The sequence below is a fragment of the Myotis yumanensis genome, unplaced genomic scaffold (genome assembly GCF_028538775.1).
Source record: "Myotis yumanensis isolate MYYU_CA2020_CCGP unplaced genomic scaffold, mMyoYum1.0.hap1 SCAF_2, whole genome shotgun sequence".
Classification (NCBI taxonomy): Eukaryota; Metazoa; Chordata; class Mammalia; order Chiroptera; family Vespertilionidae; genus Myotis; species Myotis yumanensis.
In genome coordinates this window covers 207,377,396-207,396,320 of record NW_027223753.1, presented here as the reverse complement: position 1 = coordinate 207,396,320, position 18,925 = coordinate 207,377,396, and the positions used below count along the sequence as shown (strand labels likewise).

Below are 18,925 nucleotides of genomic sequence, written 5' to 3'. Positions count from 1 at the left end.
GAATTCAAGCCTGGCTTCTTAGGTTTAGATGGTGAGGCAGTGGCTCCCGGGAGTAGAAATCTTGCCCAAGAGCAGCCTGGGAGCTCGGGGGCTTAAAAAGCCTATTTCAGTCACTGCAGTGCTCATGATGGGCAGCCACACCAAGCCAGGACAGGGGCATGCTTGCTCATCCCCTCGACCTTGTGACTCACCACAGCCACAGGTTCATGAGACCTGGGAAGTCTCAATAAATACTCACTTTTCCTTCCCTGGTTTAACTATGATATACAGTGCTTCATTCTTTTGGTTATGTGAATTTTTAGTAAATGCTGGCTTTTCTTTTTATTATTGAATACTAAAATATCATTAAATAAAATACACTTAATCAAGAAGGTGTAATTTCCTGTTTTATACATAAAATACAGTAAAACAATGAAGTAATTAAGAGTTTAGCTGTGGCTGAGGTCAAATCATATCCCCCAGATATGTGCCATATTGTAAATTTCTCAATCTGGCATTGCTTATATTTAAAGAGAGATTCTATTCTATTTGTCATTTAGCATAAACCTTGTAGCTGGTTTCCTGAACATCTTTATCATAGTGAAGAGTTGAATACCTAAATCAAATAAAGAGTGTGACATGTCAGTACAAGTCATCAGCATCTTCCTGTTTTCTAGAGGTTGGACCAGCTTCCATGATTGTTGGGAATCTGGTTGCTGGGAAAAGAATTGCGCAGGCCTCCGGGCGGGAGCTGGCCCACCTGGAAGACAGCGACCAGGCCAGGAAGGTAACGGGCCAGTGCCTGGGAGGGTGAGGAGGGCACCTCTTGTGAGGCTTTGGAGGATTGAGTTGGCCTCTCTGCACAGTTCCTGTTCCTGCCTGATGTGCTGCAGTGGCGGGCCCACACCACTCCCGACCACCCGCTCTTTTTGCTGCTGAATGCCAAGGTGAGGTTGTCTCGGCTGCCCAGTGGAGCATGCACGGTGTATACTGAGGTACCTGTGGGCAAACCATCTGCTCCCCAGTTCAGTGTGACTCAATGATGGCTTTCCTAGGGCACAGTGACGAGCACTGCAACCTGTGTCCAGCTGCACCGAAAGGCTGAAAGGGTGGCTGCTGCTCTGACGGAGAAGGCAAGACTGAGCATTGGGGACCATGTGGCTTTGGTCTACCCGCCAGGTAAGCACAGTGAGGCCTCCCAAAACTCACCTGGGTCCCTCCTCCACACACACCCACATCTGTTGGGTCTTCTCTCATGGGACAGTCCCAGTGGTGCTGGTATCATGATCACCTTTCCCATGGACTGTTGCAGGGACTCTGGTGGGCTCCTGGTTGCTGTCCTACACCACTGCAGTCATAACAGTCCAGCTTCCGAGGATTAACCTTGGGTCTTAGTTGTTACAGTTAGCTTCTTCATACATCTGTACCCCCTTGTCAATAATTGTAATCTGTTGTGATTAGATTCAGACTTTTTAGTAGTATAGTCTTTATTATCTTTCTGCTTTTTATCTGGCTGGTCTTTACCTGTCTCTCCCCTACATTTTATTATTATAAAGCAAGCACCCTTGTTACCACCAGCCAAGTCAAGAAATAGATCTTTGCCAAGTACCCAGTAGTCCCTTTGCCTTCCTATCCCAACCACAGCCTCCTCCATCCTCCCAAAAGTAGCCTCTGTCCAGACTTCTGGAGTCGCCATTCTTCCATTTGTTTATAGTTTGATCGCTAGACATTCTTGCTGTTCTTGTCCAGGGGCCTAAAGGATTTTCTCCTTTTGCTAAAGTCCAGGATGTAGTCTTGATATTAATTGTTATGGGACAATAATCTCATGTATAAGGAAGGTATTTTTAAATAGGCAGCTTCATTTTTTTAACTTCAAGAAAGTTTTCTAGAATCACTTTTTTTCTTCTATTTTTTTCTCTTCCCTTGCTTTGATCTTCTTCCTATCATCCTCCTCTGTTCATGTGTTAGATCTTTGTCTTCAGTAGTCGTTTTCCGTTGAGATGTTTCTGTTTACTAAATTTCTTTTTAACAGTCCCCTCCCTTCCTGTTACTGAGGCTTTGTCTGTTGTCTTTGTTTGCGCTTGTGCTCTTTCTACTTTCATATTCATTTTTTGAAATGATTTTTCATAATGTCTAGTTCTTTCCTCATTTCTGATTTTTTTCTAATTCTGATTTCTGTTATTCTTTTATTTTTTATATCATCTTCTTAATGTATTTTAGTTCATTTTAAAATAGACAATTACAGTTTATGTCTGCTGTCTGTCTGTTTGTCTATATAAGTTTGTGGAAATTTAACCTCATGCGGTGGCCAGCTTTCTGAGGTCTCCTGACCTTGTCCCTTCCTCTCCCCAATCTTACTGCCATCTGTCGCCTTTTCTCCTTCTTGTCCCTTATCTTGCCCCTACATCCTCAATGTGTTCTTCCCTTCTAGCTGTGTCTCTGCCTTGGGGGGCCCTGCCTGCTGTTGGGTTGATTGCAGGGACAGCAGGAGCTATGCTAGCTCACAAAATGAGTTCCCGTTGATACCTTTTTGTGTTCAGTTTGATGATGTGTTTGTGGCATGTTGGCAGAGTGACCATGCTGGGTGTGAGAACACTCACATGTGTTGGAACTGCTGTGTGCTGGCCCTCAGTGTGGCCCTCACTTGATCCTCTCATCCACCGATAGGCACAGAGCAAATGGGTGGTCCTATGGCAGCAATACCTGTTGGAACTAGCCTGGTCTGTCCTGATGGGTGGGCTCAGCCCCTGATAATTGCTATGCTGAGCTGCCCCTGGCCCCAGTGGTCACATTCCTAGTTACTGGTAGAGCCTTGGGATTTGTAATCTGGTGAAACCCACAAACTGGGTTAAATGTGGCATATTTATCTTGACTCTGGAATTGAAACGGCCTGAGGATGCCAGGTGGGGGCCTTGTCTGACTTGAGGGCAGCAACTAGAAAGGCATTCAGGGTGTGGGGCACAGGTGTCCTCAAGTTTGATTGAGTTTAGAGGAGAAAATGGGTTTTTAAATGTAGTGTGATTCCCTATGAGTGTTAAATTGTGGGGAATTTGAAACATAAAGAAAAGATGAAGGAACAGTATGGTGTTCTGTGTTACATCGTGTGGTTGAGAGCGATGCAGGGACATCCTGGCCTGTCCCCAGGGGTGTGGACCTCCCTGCAGATGTGCAGCAAGGAGGTACCGGGCCTCCGTGTGTGCTGCCCTGGCTCCTGTGTTCTCCTGTCTTCTCTCGTGGACAGCTTAGCCCTCAAAGGTCTTTGCGGTCCTCGCTCACAGGGATGGTGGTCAGAGCTTGCTGTTCTAGTAGGCCCAGGCTGCACCCACGCTCCTCCCTGGCCTCCAGGGTCTGTGGGGAGTCTCCCTGCAGTAGAGATAGCTTCTGTCACTCCCTAACAACATAGTGTTCGATAAATGTTTCACTGGTTGGGGTAGCAGCAGCTTTACTAGGTAAAACAGATTGTGTCCCTGTGTCCTTTTCGCCGTTCCATGGCACTAGACGCAGTGCATTGCAATCAACCCCACACTAACCCTCTGACCCCGTGTCTCCCCAGGGGTGGACCTCATTGCTGCCTTCTACGGCTGCCTGTACTGCGGTTGTGTGCCCGTCACTGTGCGGCCCCCACATCCCCAGAACCTCGCCACCACACTTCCCACCGTCAAGATGATTGTGGAGGTGAGTGTGTGTGGTGGCCCCACAGGGCAGACCTAATCGTGGGCCTGGGTGCTGGTCAGACCAAGGGTTTCCTTTCCTCCCAGGGTCTGGTTATTTCTTCAGGGCTCCACAAACGGGTTTGCTCCCAGGCATCATGTCTCATTGCACCTTTGATCCCTGTGCTCTGCAGGTCAGCAAGTCTGCATGTGTCCTCACCACACAGGCCATCATGCGGCTGCTCAAGTCCAAGGAAGCAGCAGCCACTGTAGACGTCCGGACCTGGCCCACCATTCTAGACACAGGTACGTGTCTTCAGCGCCTTTGGTGTGCATACGGGTCCCCACCAGGACAAACCTCTCTTTCCTTTCATTGTTGCAGGGATTGCATTGTTGTCACCCAAAATACGTTAGGTAAGAACAGCTGAAGTAAATGGTGAGGAGGCTGCTAAAAGGAGCCTGCTGACTGATTCCCAGGAGCCCGTGTCCACCTACTAAAGTTGGACACAGGATGAAGGGTGACATGAAGCATAGCTCATGTCATGGCAGGGTCTCTACTGCCAGGGGGAAGCGAAGATCCTTGCCCAAGGCCTGTGTGCCTGTGGCCTGTAGCTCATGCCACTGCCTCATGCCTGCATAGCAGTTAGCAGTTGTGGGGATATGGACATTCCCGCAGTATGTGTGCATGCATATGCACGCCCCAACACACACCTATCCCTCATCCCTGTTATTGGTGAGTGCTGCCTCACCCCATGACAACGAGAAGGGCTGAAAACCTCTGTCCCTCTGCCTTGGCCCGTCAGGTCAGCCTAAGGCTGATAGTGTCATCCCTGTACCTTATCAAGACACCCCGAATGAGTAGCACCGCACAGGCTCCTTTGGTGACGAGGTACTCAGCCACATGAATGCCAGGCAATGAGCAGACTGGAGTCCTTTTGACCCAATCATACTTATGTGCCTTTGTGCTCCAGGGCACCACCTTTGAGAGGAGGTCAGGATCCATGTTGTCTGTGACCACCTGCTTGATACTCATCGACAGGCATGGGAGCATGTCCGTGATGCTCTCACTGGGCAGAGTTTTTGTTGGTCCTGGCTCAGCCCAGATTCTGTGACCTGTGCACTCCTCTGACCTTTTCACTGGTGACCAGAGGACTTCCCTGCAGCTCTTATGGCCTGTGTCCTCCCCTCCATACTCACCTCGCCCACTGTCCCTGTCCCATAGCATCAGCACTGTCTTGGTAGGTCCATGCCATGTGACCTGTCCTTGAAGGTTAAAATAAGCTTTCCCACTGAGATACACAGTCTGCTTTCCTGTAGCCCAATGTCTGTTCTGAGCATGCTCTCCAGGACTCCCTGGTAGAAATGGTCTCATCTCTCCTGGTGAGAGCCTGAAGTAGTGTTAACAGGCGTCTCCCATTAACAGATGATATACCGAAAAAGAAGGTGGCTAATGTGTTCAGGCCTCCCTCCCCGGATGTGCTGGCCTATCTGGACTTCAGCGTGTCAACTACAGGGATCTTAGCGGGTGTGAAGGTGGGTCCTTTGATCATAGTTCCCACTGCTTCAGCCCCTGACACGGGTGGGTAGAAAGGGTGTTAGGTGTGGGTGTGTACAGTCCCTTCTTCTCACACAGAGCCTGAAGCAACAGTGTTGTTCCTTAAAGTTTGTGTTTAATACCAGTAAACTCCAAAATTGGGTTAGTCTGAGATGAACACATATTTCGGTGTTTTATGGTAATACCTGAACTTTCAGATTTATGGCTGACTTGCCTTGAGGAGAAGTGGCTTTGATGAGTCCATATCCTTACTGGGAGCTAAGCGCTTCATTAAAGTTCTTTATTATCCTGAAATCTCACTTAGAAGTATTTTCATGTGCCATTTCTTGAGTATTATTTGATTTATGTGGGGTTGTGAGCCAGTCATCCTTTAAGGAGGTAAATGTGTCTGGCCACTGCAGATAGCAGGCACTGTTGTTAATCCCTTTCCTCCTGCACGTCACTGAACAGACCTTGTGTTTTACCCCCTAAGATGTCACATGCAGCCACAAGTGCCTTGTGCCGCTCCATAAAGCTGCAGTGTGAGCTGTACCCTTCGAGGCAGATCGCCATCTGCCTTGATCCCTACTGTGGCCTTGGCTTTGCCCTGTGGTGCCTCTGCAGGTGAGTGGAAGTACAGTGTGCAGGTGAGTGTGCAGATAGGGTATGCATGCAGGTGAATGGAGAGAGAGAGCAGGTAGTTTGCAGGTGAGTGGAGGTAAAGGATGCAAGTGAGTGGAGGTAAAGATTATAAGTGAGTGTGCAGGTAGAGTATACAGGTAAGTGTGCAAGTAAGGAGGTAAAGAGTACAGGTGAGTGTGCAGGTTAGTGCAGGCAGAGGTGCATGCAGGAAGAATGTGCCTATAAGTTTGCAGGTATGCCGAAACCGGTTTGGCTCAGTGGATAGAGCGTCGGCCTGGGGACCGAGGGGTCCCGGGTTCGATTCCGGTCAAGGGCATGTACCTGGGTTGCGGGCACATCTCCAGTGGGGAGTGTGCAGGAGGCAGCTGATCGATGTTTCTCTCTCATCGATGTTTCTAGCTCTCTATCTCTCTCCCTTCCTCTCTGTAAAAAATCAATAAAATATTTAAAAAAAAAAAGTTTGCAGGTAGAGTATGCAGGTGAGTGGAGGAAGAGTGTGCAGGTAAAGTGTATGGTTGAGTGCAGGTAGAGTGTATAGGTGAGTGGAGGAAGAGTGTGCAGGTGAGTGCAGGTACTCCTGCTGCTGCACCCTCCTGCTTGATTGGAATTGTATGTAGTTCTTTAGAACTTTAACATTCTAAGATGCATTTTTGAGGCCAGTAAGTCAAAAATACAATTATGAGTGGGTTTGTTTGAGGGTGGAGTGGGTTTGAGTATGGGTCTGAAATTGAGTAAAAGAGTAAAAATACATTTTTTAAAAAATGCAAACATTACCCATTACTAGTAATTAGGGAGAGACTACTTAATTCCACCAAATACTAGGAAGTAGCAACAGGTCTTTAGAATTAGAACACTGAGTCCCCAGCCACCAAACCCTGTCCCTAACTGTGACTCTGGGTCCTTATGAAGTGCTGAAGGGACACAAGGACTCCCTGTGCATCATGCCCCTCCCCCCATAGTTTTCTTTTCACCAAAACTCTGTACATTAGGGAGAATTGTCCCCCTGTTCTATCCTTGGGAAAGGAACGAGGCAGCTACAACAGGCCCATTGGGTGCAGGCAGGCAAGGTACCTGAGGTGCGCAGATGACGCACCTGGGCAGAGCGGCTGAAGCTGACTTGACCTTTCGTGGCCCCACAGTGTCTACTCTGGACACCAGTCCGTGCTGGTGCCCCCGCTGGAGCTGGAGAGCAATGTGTCCCTGTGGCTGTCAGCCGTGAGCCAGTACAAGGCCCGCGTTACCTTCTGCTCCTACTCGGTGATGGAGATGTGCACCAAGGGTCTGGGTGCACAGACAGGTGTCCTCAGGGTGAGTGTGTCTGTGCCCAGGCCTGCTTGTGCCCTACTATCCTCATCCCTTTTTAGGAAGTGCCCAAACCAGGGCTTTCTAGGTTGGCTCTTAACCGGGCCATTGGAATCTAAAAAAAGACTCCCAACACAGCTCCAAGCAGTTGGGGAAACAGAGAAAACCCTTACCAGGCACCAGGTCATGCTGACTCTATGTCCCTTCTTCCCGGCACCCACCCTGCTGGGAGCTATTCACTCACTCCCCACCACACCTCTGTAGTAGGTAGTTGCTCCCTTCACCCACACACCCATGTGGCAGGATATGAGTATGGGGTAGGCAGGCGTGTGGGGCTGGCTTGGGCAGGTACATGGTGGGGGGCGTGAGGGAGCATGCGGAGGGGGCAGGTCTGACACTAGCACTGGGGGCATCTTGGAGGTGTCAGGGTCCCTGAGGACCTGGGACAGGATCTGGGAGAGCCCTGTGGAGCTATGACCAGATGAACTCAAGGACTGGCTGGTGTGGATGTGGAGCAGATGGGTACCCTCTAGCAATTCCATACTTAGAATTCTGTAGAATGAGACCGCAGCGGAGGAGGTAGGGTGTATGTTCAGATCACACATGGGTCCCCTCAGGAGCTTCCTAAAGGAGTGTTCAGGGCCTGTCTTACCCTGCTCCTTCCCACAGATGAAGGGGGTCAACCTGTCGTGTGTGCGCACATGCATGGTGGTCGCTGAGGAGCGACCACGGATCGCGCTGACACAGTCCTTCTCCAAGCTGTTCAAGGACCTGGGCCTGCCTGCACGTGCCGTGAGCACCACGTTCGGGTGCAGGGTCAATGTGGCCATCTGCCTCCAGGTAAGGTGGCCGGGCCGGGCATCCAAGACAGACAGTTTTTTAATCGTTGCTGTTCCTTGTTGTGCCGGCTACATCCATTTCTCATTCTCTGAGCCTTTAATGTTTCATTTCCAGTTTATCTTGGAAAGCTATGAGGGTTCTATTTTTAAAAGATATTCTCTTCACAAACAAGGCTTATTTGAAAAAAAATACTATTTTTGAACAGTGACTATTTCTTATCTGGAAGAATCTCACTAAGTTGGATAAAATATGCATTTAATTTTTTAAAACAACAATACTGTTTTAAGACATCTAGTAATTTTAAATTGAAACATTATTGTGATAATTTGTATTACCTGTAATTCATATTTGAGACATTAAGGTATTTTACTTAGGGTATTTACATGAAGTTTCAGAAATTGAACAGCTAACTGCAGTGCTGTTTACTGCTTCTTCAGGTGACTCTGGTTATTTTCCAGATTTTGTACTAGTATCTCAATTTCACTCTTTCTAAAAATATAAGAAATGCCTGCTCACCCACATAGAAAAGACTTGTTAGAGGGAAAGGCAGCATCAGAACCAGAGCAGGGCTCCGGGAGAGCTGTTTCTTGTTTCTGGAGCCTTGGCTCAGCTGGGCCCTCATCTCAGAGCACTCCTGTCATGGGCCAACTGTGGACCATCATCCTTTCCCCCTTATGCTGATGTCCTTTCAACCGTGAGAAGACTGTGCTACCACTCCAAGCCTCAGACCCTTGCCATGTGGCAGGAGGAAGTGGACTGGGTGCCCTCCTCATACCCCTCCTGTTGTAGAAAGTAGGACTGAGCGTCAGGCTCTTGGTGTGTAGTCAGCAGCTGTAAATGAAGGCATGTCCTCCTTACTCAATATTTGAAGGTTATCTCCTCTATCTGTTGGCATGTGGGATGCCATGTGTGATTGCAGAAGTCTTAATGAGATAATCACATTTGCCCTTTGAGATGCAGTGACGCATTTTGCTGTCTCTTATCGTGTGTTTCTCACGTGGCCTGTTGCTTTCTGTTTGTCTCCTGTGGCCGTCTCCTCCTGTCTCACTCTGCTGGCCTCCTTTGCCTCTGTCAGCCCAACAGGCTGGGAAAGCTGGCTGAGCAGGTACGACCTTGACCTCGAGGTACCTCTGTGCTTCCCCCATGAGTTCCTGTGGCCTTCTCCTCAACTTCAGACAAATACGTGTTTCTTTTGCTGTCTGACTTTGCTCACACTGAATATCATTTTACATATTATAAAAATGCCTCTGTAATAAAATTTAAGCAAAACTGTTTTTAAAAAAATTTAACATTCATAGCATTGCCTCTGGAGGGAAGGGCTGTTGAATCTCAATGAAGCAGTTTTCGTTACGTTGTCAGGGATCTTCAGAGAGTGATGTTGAGCAGAGTGTCCATTTAACTTGATGTTCCTTATCTAATAAAACAGAAAATAACATCCTTCAATCAGGGTCCAAGTGTCAGAAGTGAGGAAAGGGAGAACATCACTCTGTTGACCCTGATTGAGCCTCTGCTGTGCTCAGCCCTCAGTAGAATTAGGTCGGCTGGAGAGAGGCCAAGCCTGACCGATAGCTGGATGCAAATGCCCTCAAATCCTGTGATGGTGTTTTCACCATAACGTAGAGACCAGCTGTGAGAACTGAAATGTAAAATTGTACAATTTGGCATGTTCATTCAGTGTCACTAGTGTTTCACTCGATGTTATCAAGCCATGTAATGTTTGGATGGAAGGCATCAGTGTCCCTGGGCAGGCTCTCTGCTGGAGCAGAGATGCTGCCTTCCGGCGGCAGCGGGAGGAGCTGTTAGGTGGCTGGGCCATGTAGATGCAGACGTGCTGCTCTTCTTCCAGGGCACGGCTGGCCCGGACCCCACAACGGTCTACGTGGACATGAGAGCGCTGCGCCACGACAGGTAACGCCACTGGTGAAGTTGTGCAGCTGGGTCTGCCCTGACTGGCCCTCCTGGCACCTGGACTAGCAGGTGGCTGGCTAAGCTCCACTGGGGAAACCTGGGTCTCCCTCTGCGTCACTGTGTCCTCGAGACTCAGTCCATGTCCCTTTATCTGTTGTTCCTGTGATCAGGACGGGTGATAGGAGTGATCAAACATTTGTATTTAGCTTTTTATGGGGTTGAGGACAAGTAAAGCAACTAATGGCAAGGACTTTTTACCACAATACCATTTTAAGACAGGACTTAGTTTTTACATCAATAAACATGTGCTGGGGGTCCGGGTCCCTCTCAGCTTTGAAGCTCTGATCCTGGTCTGAGCCCTCAAATGTGGCCATGCTGCAGTTCAAGGTAGACAGATTACTGTGGACAGGGCAGCTGGTTGGGGACCGTCCCCAAAAAACAGAACAAGCTTCTGCCCTGAGCTGTGCCAGGTGAGCCAGGCAAGTCGAGGGCACCTGAAGTCACTGTTCCAAGGTTACAGTAGGTCATTGTCAACAGACTGACTGTCATAGTGATAATTTCTGATTATCTTATGAGTTGCCTTTTTAGAGGTCATTACCTATATAGTAAATTTTATTCTGAAAATTTTCCCTTGTTAATTTTTAGGGTACGTTTGGTAGAACGGGGTTCTCCGCACAGTCTGCCATTGACGGAGTCTGGAAAGGTAATGGAAACTGCACTTCTCCTGATGAACACAGACGGCTGTGGTCAGGCTGGGCTGGGCTAACGCAGGAGGCCTCCTCCTCCCTGCAAACACACACAAGGTCTAGGTTAAGTCTTAGTTCAACATACATCGAAAGCACAAAGCCAAGAAAGGAGGACTGCGGGTACAGAAACACAGAAGGAACTCCCATTGCTGGGGCTCGAGGCCGTAGGGCCCCTTGGCTCAGGGCCCAGTGTCTTCACAGTCTTGGAGCAAGGGCCAGCACAGCTACCCAACTCAGGCCCTGGCCCAGGTGACAGCCAGGAAGTGGTTCCCTCCAGGGCCTTGGGCAGTGGGTGGAGTCCTAGACCCATCTTGCAATTTTCCACTGAAGACAATCCAGAAGACTGGGAGCCCATAAAGGGGTTGGGAGGGATGGGGGTGGGAGGAGTGAGGCCATCTGAGGGTGCCCAGGTTAAAAATGTGAGCACCAGGAGATGGGTCAGCAGACAGAGACCCAGGGGAATAGGCATCCTCAGAACCAGGGGAGGTTTGAAGGAAGGAAGAAAACCCACATGGCCTGATGACGCCATGTGGTGAAGATGGTGTGCCATGGCCAGCAGACAGCAGGATAGTGGGCAGGGCTGTGTGCCCAGCATGGCCAGGAACAGGAAGCTCCCAATCCATGCAGCCTACAGGGCCACCTGACTGCTTACACACTCCTGTGGCTATAGATCCCTTTGGGGAGGCAGCAAGGTGCCTGGAGAGGAGCTCGTGGGTGTACTAGGGAAGAGGAGGAGCAGCCACAGGGACCCAGGGCAGAGGACTCAGCTAGTCAAACATCCTGGGAGGGAGCATTGTCACAGGGAGACTAGCATAGCTACAGTCGAGCTGGGGGAAGAGGAGGAGGTGCAAAGCTGTGGAAGCACACCTCCCAGGTGCCTGCCTGTCTTTAGCATCACCTGGAGGAGACCAGCTGAGAGGTGAATATGGGCAATGACCTCCCCTTTCCGAGCACATTGCTGGAACCCACGCTCAGTGGACAGTTTTGCTTATCCTTTTTGTATGCTCAGCATATTGCCCCTGTATTATTAAGTTTCAAATGAGTTATGCCTGAGGAATTTGTGTTCTGGAAAAAGCTCTGGCTTTAGGGTTCAGGTGGGCCCCCATGGAGAGAGGTCAGAGGCTCCAGCAGCATTCAGGAAAACAGGACTGTCCCATGGGTAGTGTATGGCAAGGATGCAACAACAGTGGGAGGAGAAGAGGGTCTGGCACTGACCGTAGGCAACAGCCTAATCTCACGCTCTTCCTGTAACTGACCCCTCATCCCTTCCCACCTGCCTGGGGGACCTCAATGTCATCATCATTTTGTACGTGAGGAAACAGGACACAGAACAGGTGACCATGCCTGGAGCAGCCACAGGGTCTGACCTGAGCCCAGTGAAGTCTCCCCAGGACCAGGTGTGGGGGTTTCCCTGATTTGAGGCACCCTGCCCTGGAATGTTTTCCATGGCTCCTGAGTATGAGCTGGTGCCTCCGTCTGTCTGAGTCGACACAGAGCAGGTGACCAGTGGTTGGACTGACTCTGAGTCATTGGCAGGAAGGGTTCTTCAAGGTTAGAGTTCCAGCCCAGAACTAGGAGGCTTGATGAAACCCATGGACAGAGTCCTTGCATGGCGGGGCTGGGGCGCAGCTGAGTGGTGGGGCTGGGTGGCCTTCTGCACTTGTGTGCCCCACGAGAGGCAGGCAGTGCTCGAGTGGCCTGTTGAAAGATCCCAAGTAGAAAAGATGCTTATATAGACCCTCTCTGCCTCTCACAACATCCAAAATAAGGTCCATTCTTAGGAACTAGGGTCATTTTGTTAAGATTCACATATATTTTTATCAATTAAAGTCTTATTTCTGTTCATATTCAAATTTGGGTTGGCTTTAAATCTGATCACTTACATGTACACATTGTGTTGTTTGGATTAGCTTCCAAGGGCTGTTGGTTTTAATGTCATTGAGTCTGGAGTCTTGTGTTGTCTTTGACATGGGCACGGTTTTCCTTCCAGATCCTCCCTGGAGTGAAAGTCATCATCGCACACACTGAGACCAAAGGGCCCCTTGGAGACTCACACCTGGGAGAGGTGAGGCTGGGGGTTGGGTTCTGGAACCTCATGCACCTCAGGAGCTGCTCCTCCACTTCTTCCCATCTGCCAAGCTATTTGGTCCTTTCCCCCCAGGCACATTTGTGCTCCTGTACCCAGTACTTGGGTAGGATTTCTTGGATCCATGGGATGAGTCTCCACTCCAGGTTCCCTACCAGCAGAGGGAAACCTTGAGTTTTGTAGGTACTTGGAGACCCTAGAAGCCACAAAGGAACCCGAAACATGGAGAGAAAGCAGCTGTGTCTTAAAACACAGTTTCTGCACCAAGCCAGGAGCCACAGCCCTGAAGGAGAGGCTGGCACGGCACAGGCACTGAGATGGGAGGCGGGGTCCTCTACTCCTGAGAACACGTCCCCTGGAAACACACAGGCTGTGCAAGAATCATTGTGTTGACATACCTGCATTTATGCATATGTATCCAGTGTAACGAGACAGGTGGGACTTACTACCGGAGGCCAGGGTGGCAGGGAGAGTGCAGGTCACAGCCTGAGTGCCCACGTTGGTTCTGTTATGATGGGAATGGTCTTATCTTCCTAGTTCCAGGCCCTAAGGACATGCCATGGAACCTATGTCCTGGCATCAGGGTCTCTGGTGTGGACAACCTCCGGGGTCCTGGTAGATGGCACTCAAGGGCAGTCATACAGACACTGCCCAGTCTCAGTCTAACTGGGTGTGAGTGAGCCTGGGAGACTCTCAGGGGTTGCTCGATGTCCTAATGGGAAGATGTGCCAGTCCCAGGGTTGGGTGGGGTCGGCGTGGGGCCTCCCTTCTGGCCACTGGACCTAGGCCTGTTAGGGCAACATGGTGCCCCCAAGATGGTCATGGAGGGTCTGTGCTAACCTGGGCCCCACCTCTTGTGGCAGAAGCCCCTGTCAGCTTCCCTGTCTCCTCTTAGGATGCTGCCTTGTGGGGACATCTAGAGCCAGGTGCTTGATCTGGGGAGCTGACTGTGGGTCCTGGATGGGCTCTGTATTTAGGACACCCCAAGGGGCCCCAATATACTGGGTACTGCTAGCATGTGTGCACCCGAGAGTATATGGATGTATATAAACTCACACATACAGGTAAGTCTGGTGCAGGGTTTGCCCACTCAGTGAGCCTCACTCCATCACTCTTGCCCATGTGGACCTGTACATCGCTCCCCGTCCTTATTGACAACAGTAGTTTGATGTGAGGAGTGGGAGTCACCCTGTGAGCGCATCTACATCACAGAGCCCTGGAGAGGAACGCTCCATTTAAAGGAGAGAAAGTTACTTGTTTGCCTTCCGTACCTACAATTTTAACTTAGTTCACAGGATAAGCGACACTGAAAATGCCCTGCCTTTTTGCAGTGTTTTAAGTTTTCTTGGCGAGTGGATGTCTCATGATAATCTGTGCTCAGCTCATTCTTGTCCTCTGGGCCCCACAGATCTGGGTTAGCAGCCCCCACAATGCCACAGGCTACTACACTGTCCATGGAGAGGAAGCACTTCATGCTGACCACTTCAGTGCCCGACTGAGCTTTGGAGACACCCAGACCATTTGGGCAAGGACTGGCTACTTGGGCTTCCTTCGGAGAACGGAGCTCACTGATGCCAGTGGAGGTGAGGGGTTACGGTGACCCCGTGTCAGCACTGTTGGGGGTGAGGAGCTCTGTCCACAGCCCACAGGGTCTGCTGCTGCAGCTTGTGAGCCTGACAGGCATGTGCAGCATCTCAGGGATTCCTGCTGACTCACCACACCCCTTGCAAGGAGCTTGTATCTTTGGGTGTGGGGTAAAGAATGAGCTCTGACAGTGGCGTTCTCTGAAAATTACTATTTTTCCCTTTGTGACCGTCCTTACTGTTCTTGGACCCTCGGCCTCTGCTGAATTTGTGGGGTTGTTGGTAATGCTGTCAAGTCCTCCCCCAGGCAGAGCCCTAGGCAGAGCCACCTGCATGTTTCACCAGCTGTGGGTAGCACCCTCCCCACACACGACCTGTCATAACTGCAAAGTCCTTAGGCCCCAGCAGGCCAGCCATATCAAGTCAGAACTTTTGGTAGCCCCTGTAGATGCTGTTTTGTTTCCAGAAATAGTAAATGTTATTTTTAAATATATATTCACACATTGACGTAATTCTTTGGAATCAAGGGGATGGACAGCACCTTTATCAGGCTCTGCTGCACGCCTCACCCATTTGGAAGCTTGGTTTTCAAGTGATGTTGGAATAGTGAGCTCCCTGTTCCAGAGAGCCTGACTCAGGCTGACACAGATGTGTGGAGGGTGCCCAGATTGCACTGTGCCTTTCTGAGGTGTGCAAACTGTGCCCTTCATAGAGCGACATGACGCACTCTATGTGGTTGGGTCTCTGGATGAAACACTGGAGCTGAGAGGCATGCGGTACCACCCCATCGACATCGAGACATCTGTGATCCGAGCACACAGGAGCATCGCCGAGTGGTAAGAACCCAGAGGAGGGCAAGTCCCACCCAGGCCCTCATCTGGGGCAGAGCCAGGGACTGAGGGCCATCTGCCTGGTCACATTTCCAGCAGACCCCGATTACAGGCACATGCTGGCAAAGCCTCCTCTCCCAGAGCTGGCCCTGGGCTCTCCAAACCTGCTCTAGGAAACACACACCAGAGACCCCTTGTGCAGCCCTTTGGTTTTGCTTGGGCTTTCCTTTTTTCCTAGTCAGTTTTAAACCAAGCGTTTGACCCTGAATGAACAGGCAAAGTGTGAGGTCTCCACAGTTTTCCTGGTGTTTCTGCTTTTAATGTGAATTTTCTCATTTAAATGGTTGTGATTCACAATTTCTTCACTTTGTAGGGAGCTTGCATTGGGACAGGCTCAGCTTTCAACATCAAATAATGAATGCTTCTAATTTTTAGCAGGAACTTTCATTAGAATAGATAGTCCTAGACAGCACATTTAGCCTAGCCTTTCAGTTGTGAACGATGTTCAGCAGCAGCGCAGTGTCAATAAATATACTTGTATTTTTACTCTCCTCTGTTTGGCATCATTTCCCATGTATCTGTTGGTCCTCAGAAGCTGATGTCCATGCCATGTGATGCCATCTGTCTTCTCCCTGCAGTGCCGTGTTCACCTGGACCAACCTGCTGGTGGTGGTGGTGGAGCTGGACGGGCTGGAGCAGGACGCACTGGACCTAGTGGCCCTAGTGACAAATGTGGTGCTGGAGGAGCATCACCTGGTCGTCGGTGTAGTGGTCATTGTCGACCCAGGCGTGATCCCCATCAACTCTCGGGGTGAGAAGCAACGCATGCACTTGCGTGATGGCTTCCTGGCTGACCAGCTGGATCCAATCTATGTTGCCTACAACATGTGAGCACCTCTCACCAGCTCCAGGGTTCTGTCCAATGTGAGGCTTCCAGGGGTTGGAACCATGTGAAGGTGTTAGAACACGTGAAGACACTGCAGTGTGTCTATAGCCACCAGGACAAAGGACTGCAGTCATCACGGAATACTGCACCCCTTGCCCTGCTTTTAGAGATTCGTCTCAAAGTTCCTTAAATCTTATTTGAGAAGCCACTTCCTGAATTATTTGAAGGAATATTTTAATCTTCAAGGACATTTACAAAAACATAAATGTCAGTATTTTAACAGTTAGGGTGACTGGAAAAGGAAATGAAAGGCCTGGCCATGGGTATTATGAGGAATTGCAGGTGTGCAATTTGTTCTCTACTGTATTGCAAGTTTGCACTTTTTAGACTAAAAATATAGTTCTTGATTTAAAAAATTCAATTATTTATTCCCACTTCAAATGACAAGTTTATATGTAGAATTTAAGCTAGTAAGGACTTGAGGCCCCAGTACAACTGATTCACAGGGAGGAACAGAGCCCAAAGAGGCTGATGGGAAGGGTAGCAAGACCTACCCACTCCTCCTACCCTGGCTCTTGGGCCCCAATCCAGGCACTCTAGTTACAGGGTGCTTCCTCTCTCCCAGTTTATTGAAACAGGTGTGTCCGATTGTCTGCACACATTGTCACTAATGTTCAGTAAGTGCATTTGGGGCTGTCAAGGTAGATACTCTGTTTCGGAAAGATAAACCAGCATTTAGTTTTAAACCACTTTCCTAGGTTTGTAATTTAATGCTGTGTTTAGTTAAACACTTGTTTTCATAACGTCACAATATAAATTCTTCTCAATACATGGAAGTGTACTGAGTTATTTTCATCCCAAATTAACAGATTTGGAAGCATTGATGACAGTGTCTGAGGTTTTCACATCCTCAGTGCAAGGTAAGGCTCTCAGACCTCTGGGGAGAGCCTTACCCCATGATGAAGGTGGGCCTGGTTACCCTTAACCTGGCTTTCACATTTTGAGTTGTATGCCTATTAAATTTGGCCAAACCATATTCAGTTATGACTAAACAGAGTGATATTACAGTAAAAATAAATCAAAGAGAATATAAAATCCTTTAGAAACTTATAAAAATTTGAAGTGAAGCTCAAATCTAAGACATAGAGTATTTTTATATAGCTAATAAAGAGTATGTTATGAAGTTGTTGGGTTTTGGGGGGAACTGTGGATGGGAAAGTTTATGGATCATGCATGCTTCATAGAAACAACCAGGTTTTTCTGGAATTAGCCTGAATCAGTGCCTAACAAAGCTGTTATTAATTCTCTACCATTTAAAATTTTCCACCAAGTAGGTCTGGCTAACTAGGCTAACTCTTACATTTTACTCTTATTTGGCTACCAATAGCAGGTGCATTGTAGCTCTGTTTGCCTGTTGTGGTGGACTGCAGTTAGTTATGTTCCAACATACTGGAATTGTAATATCTATTGTAATTATGTACATAATCTGTGTAACTTATTGTTTGACATACAGATAACAGATATTCCTTATAATAGAATGGCCGGCAGGGGAAAGAACTACCTAACCCTAATCTTAATGTTGTAGTTTTGTAGCAAATATTGTAAAATTTTTGTATTGAAAGGTCAGTGTCAGTAAAACAAGGTGTCTTGTAAATTAAGACTTTAAGAAGCACATTAAAATGTTTTAAGATTACTCTCTGGGAATTCTGTATATCACACTAAAATTTTTTATATCATAATGTTAATAAAAGTTATTGATTTTGTAATTCTGCATTTTGAAATGTGTGAAAAGGTTTTTTAAATGATCCCAAATAGGATGGATTTTATTATGCATTACTTTTTTCTGAATATAAAAGCATTTATGCTTACAGCATAAAATCTACAAAGCACATTAAAGTGTAAAGAAGAAAATCTATAATCCTACCTCTGAGTAATATAGCAGCATTAGTATTTGACGTAAATCCTTTTGGGGATTTTTTCCTTTTAAAATATTTTACAAAATTAGAATCATATACTTTTATAATCAGCTTTTGTACTTAATAAATTACAGACTTTTTAATCTGTTACATATATTCTTCTACATGTTTTAATGACTGTACAGGTGTGTCATGACTAAAGGTAGCTTTTGCTCAATTGCTGTTGTCCATCATAGTTCTTTCAACAGTGCTGCAGTGAACCTCCTCCCAGATGTGTGTGTGCACATCTGCAGTTACAATTCCTGCCTCAGGCTTCCTTCCCATAGGTGGAGTGGGGGTAAGAGTTCATGCCAGGCTTGAAGCTCTGGGTGCTCACTGCCCCGGTTTCCTGCATCCAGCTCTGTCTTTCAGAGTTTAATGAGGGAACCTATTTACATGAGTCTGTGAAATGTTTAGGAAGGACCTTGTGGAGTTTTCCAAGGGCAGTGCAAAGTGAGAAACTGAGAGCTTATTACTAATTCTAAGTGCCAATTAAGTATAGGGTACCTTGTTCCCCAGACTCTCCAAGACACTGAAAAGGCCAAATGAATGATCATTACAGATATTGCTTAAAAGCAGAAGTTGAAATAGGACAATGAGGGACCAGATGAAGCTTTGAGGGGAGATGGATTGCCACTCCCAGCAACAGTGAGCTGGGCTTCCAGGTGGGTACACCCAGATGCTGCCATAGGCTGCAGATGGAGAGCAGGAGAATGAAGGCCCCCTATCAGCTGTTGTTGCATGCTGACAGAGTGCAGCACAAGTTCAAAGATGAGCAGTGTTTAGCACTTACTTTACATTAAAAAATAGGGAAAGATAAGTTTCTGGCATGACAGCCTGAGAAGCTCTGTGAACATGCTATTCAGAATAACAGGTGAAAATCACTGTTAAAAAGCCAACCACTTAAAGCCTTTGGAAATGGTGCTAAAGGCATACAGCAAATGAAAAACATCTTTGCATGAAAGTTCAGTAAGAAAACCAAGA

The 18,925-nt window shown here is 48.1% G+C and overlaps 1 protein-coding gene across 6 annotated transcripts in view; it reads left to right on the top strand.

The window, feature by feature from the left end:
• DIP2A (disco interacting protein 2 homolog A) overlaps positions 1-17,633 on the top strand; it is an 83,896-nt gene extending 66,263 nt beyond the window's left edge. For 4 of the 6 annotated variants that reach the window (XM_070407020.1, XM_070407021.1, XM_070407016.1 and 1 more), the window contains 16 exons: positions 657-766; positions 846-926; positions 1,035-1,158; positions 3,533-3,654; positions 3,824-3,935; positions 5,053-5,162; positions 5,657-5,787; positions 6,945-7,113; positions 7,777-7,947; positions 9,023-9,052; positions 9,794-9,855; positions 10,501-10,558; positions 12,592-12,666; positions 14,096-14,270; positions 14,983-15,106; positions 15,739-17,633. In XM_070407020.1, coding sequence (XP_070263121.1) covers positions 657-766; positions 846-926; positions 1,035-1,158; positions 3,533-3,654; positions 3,824-3,935; positions 5,053-5,162; positions 5,657-5,787; positions 6,945-7,113; positions 7,777-7,947; positions 9,023-9,052; positions 9,794-9,855; positions 10,501-10,558; positions 12,592-12,666; positions 14,096-14,270; positions 14,983-15,106; positions 15,739-15,991 — 1,907 coding nt within the window. In that variant the 3' untranslated portion in view covers positions 15,992-17,633. The remainder of the gene's footprint in view (positions 1-656; positions 767-845; positions 927-1,034; positions 1,159-3,532; positions 3,655-3,823; positions 3,936-5,052; positions 5,163-5,656; positions 5,788-6,944; positions 7,114-7,776; positions 7,948-9,022; positions 9,053-9,793; positions 9,856-10,500; positions 10,559-12,591; positions 12,667-14,095; positions 14,271-14,982; positions 15,107-15,738) is intronic. The other 2 variants (XM_070407018.1, XM_070407017.1) reach the window with 1 other exon arrangement.
• Positions 17,634-18,925: the final 1,292 nt, after the last annotated feature.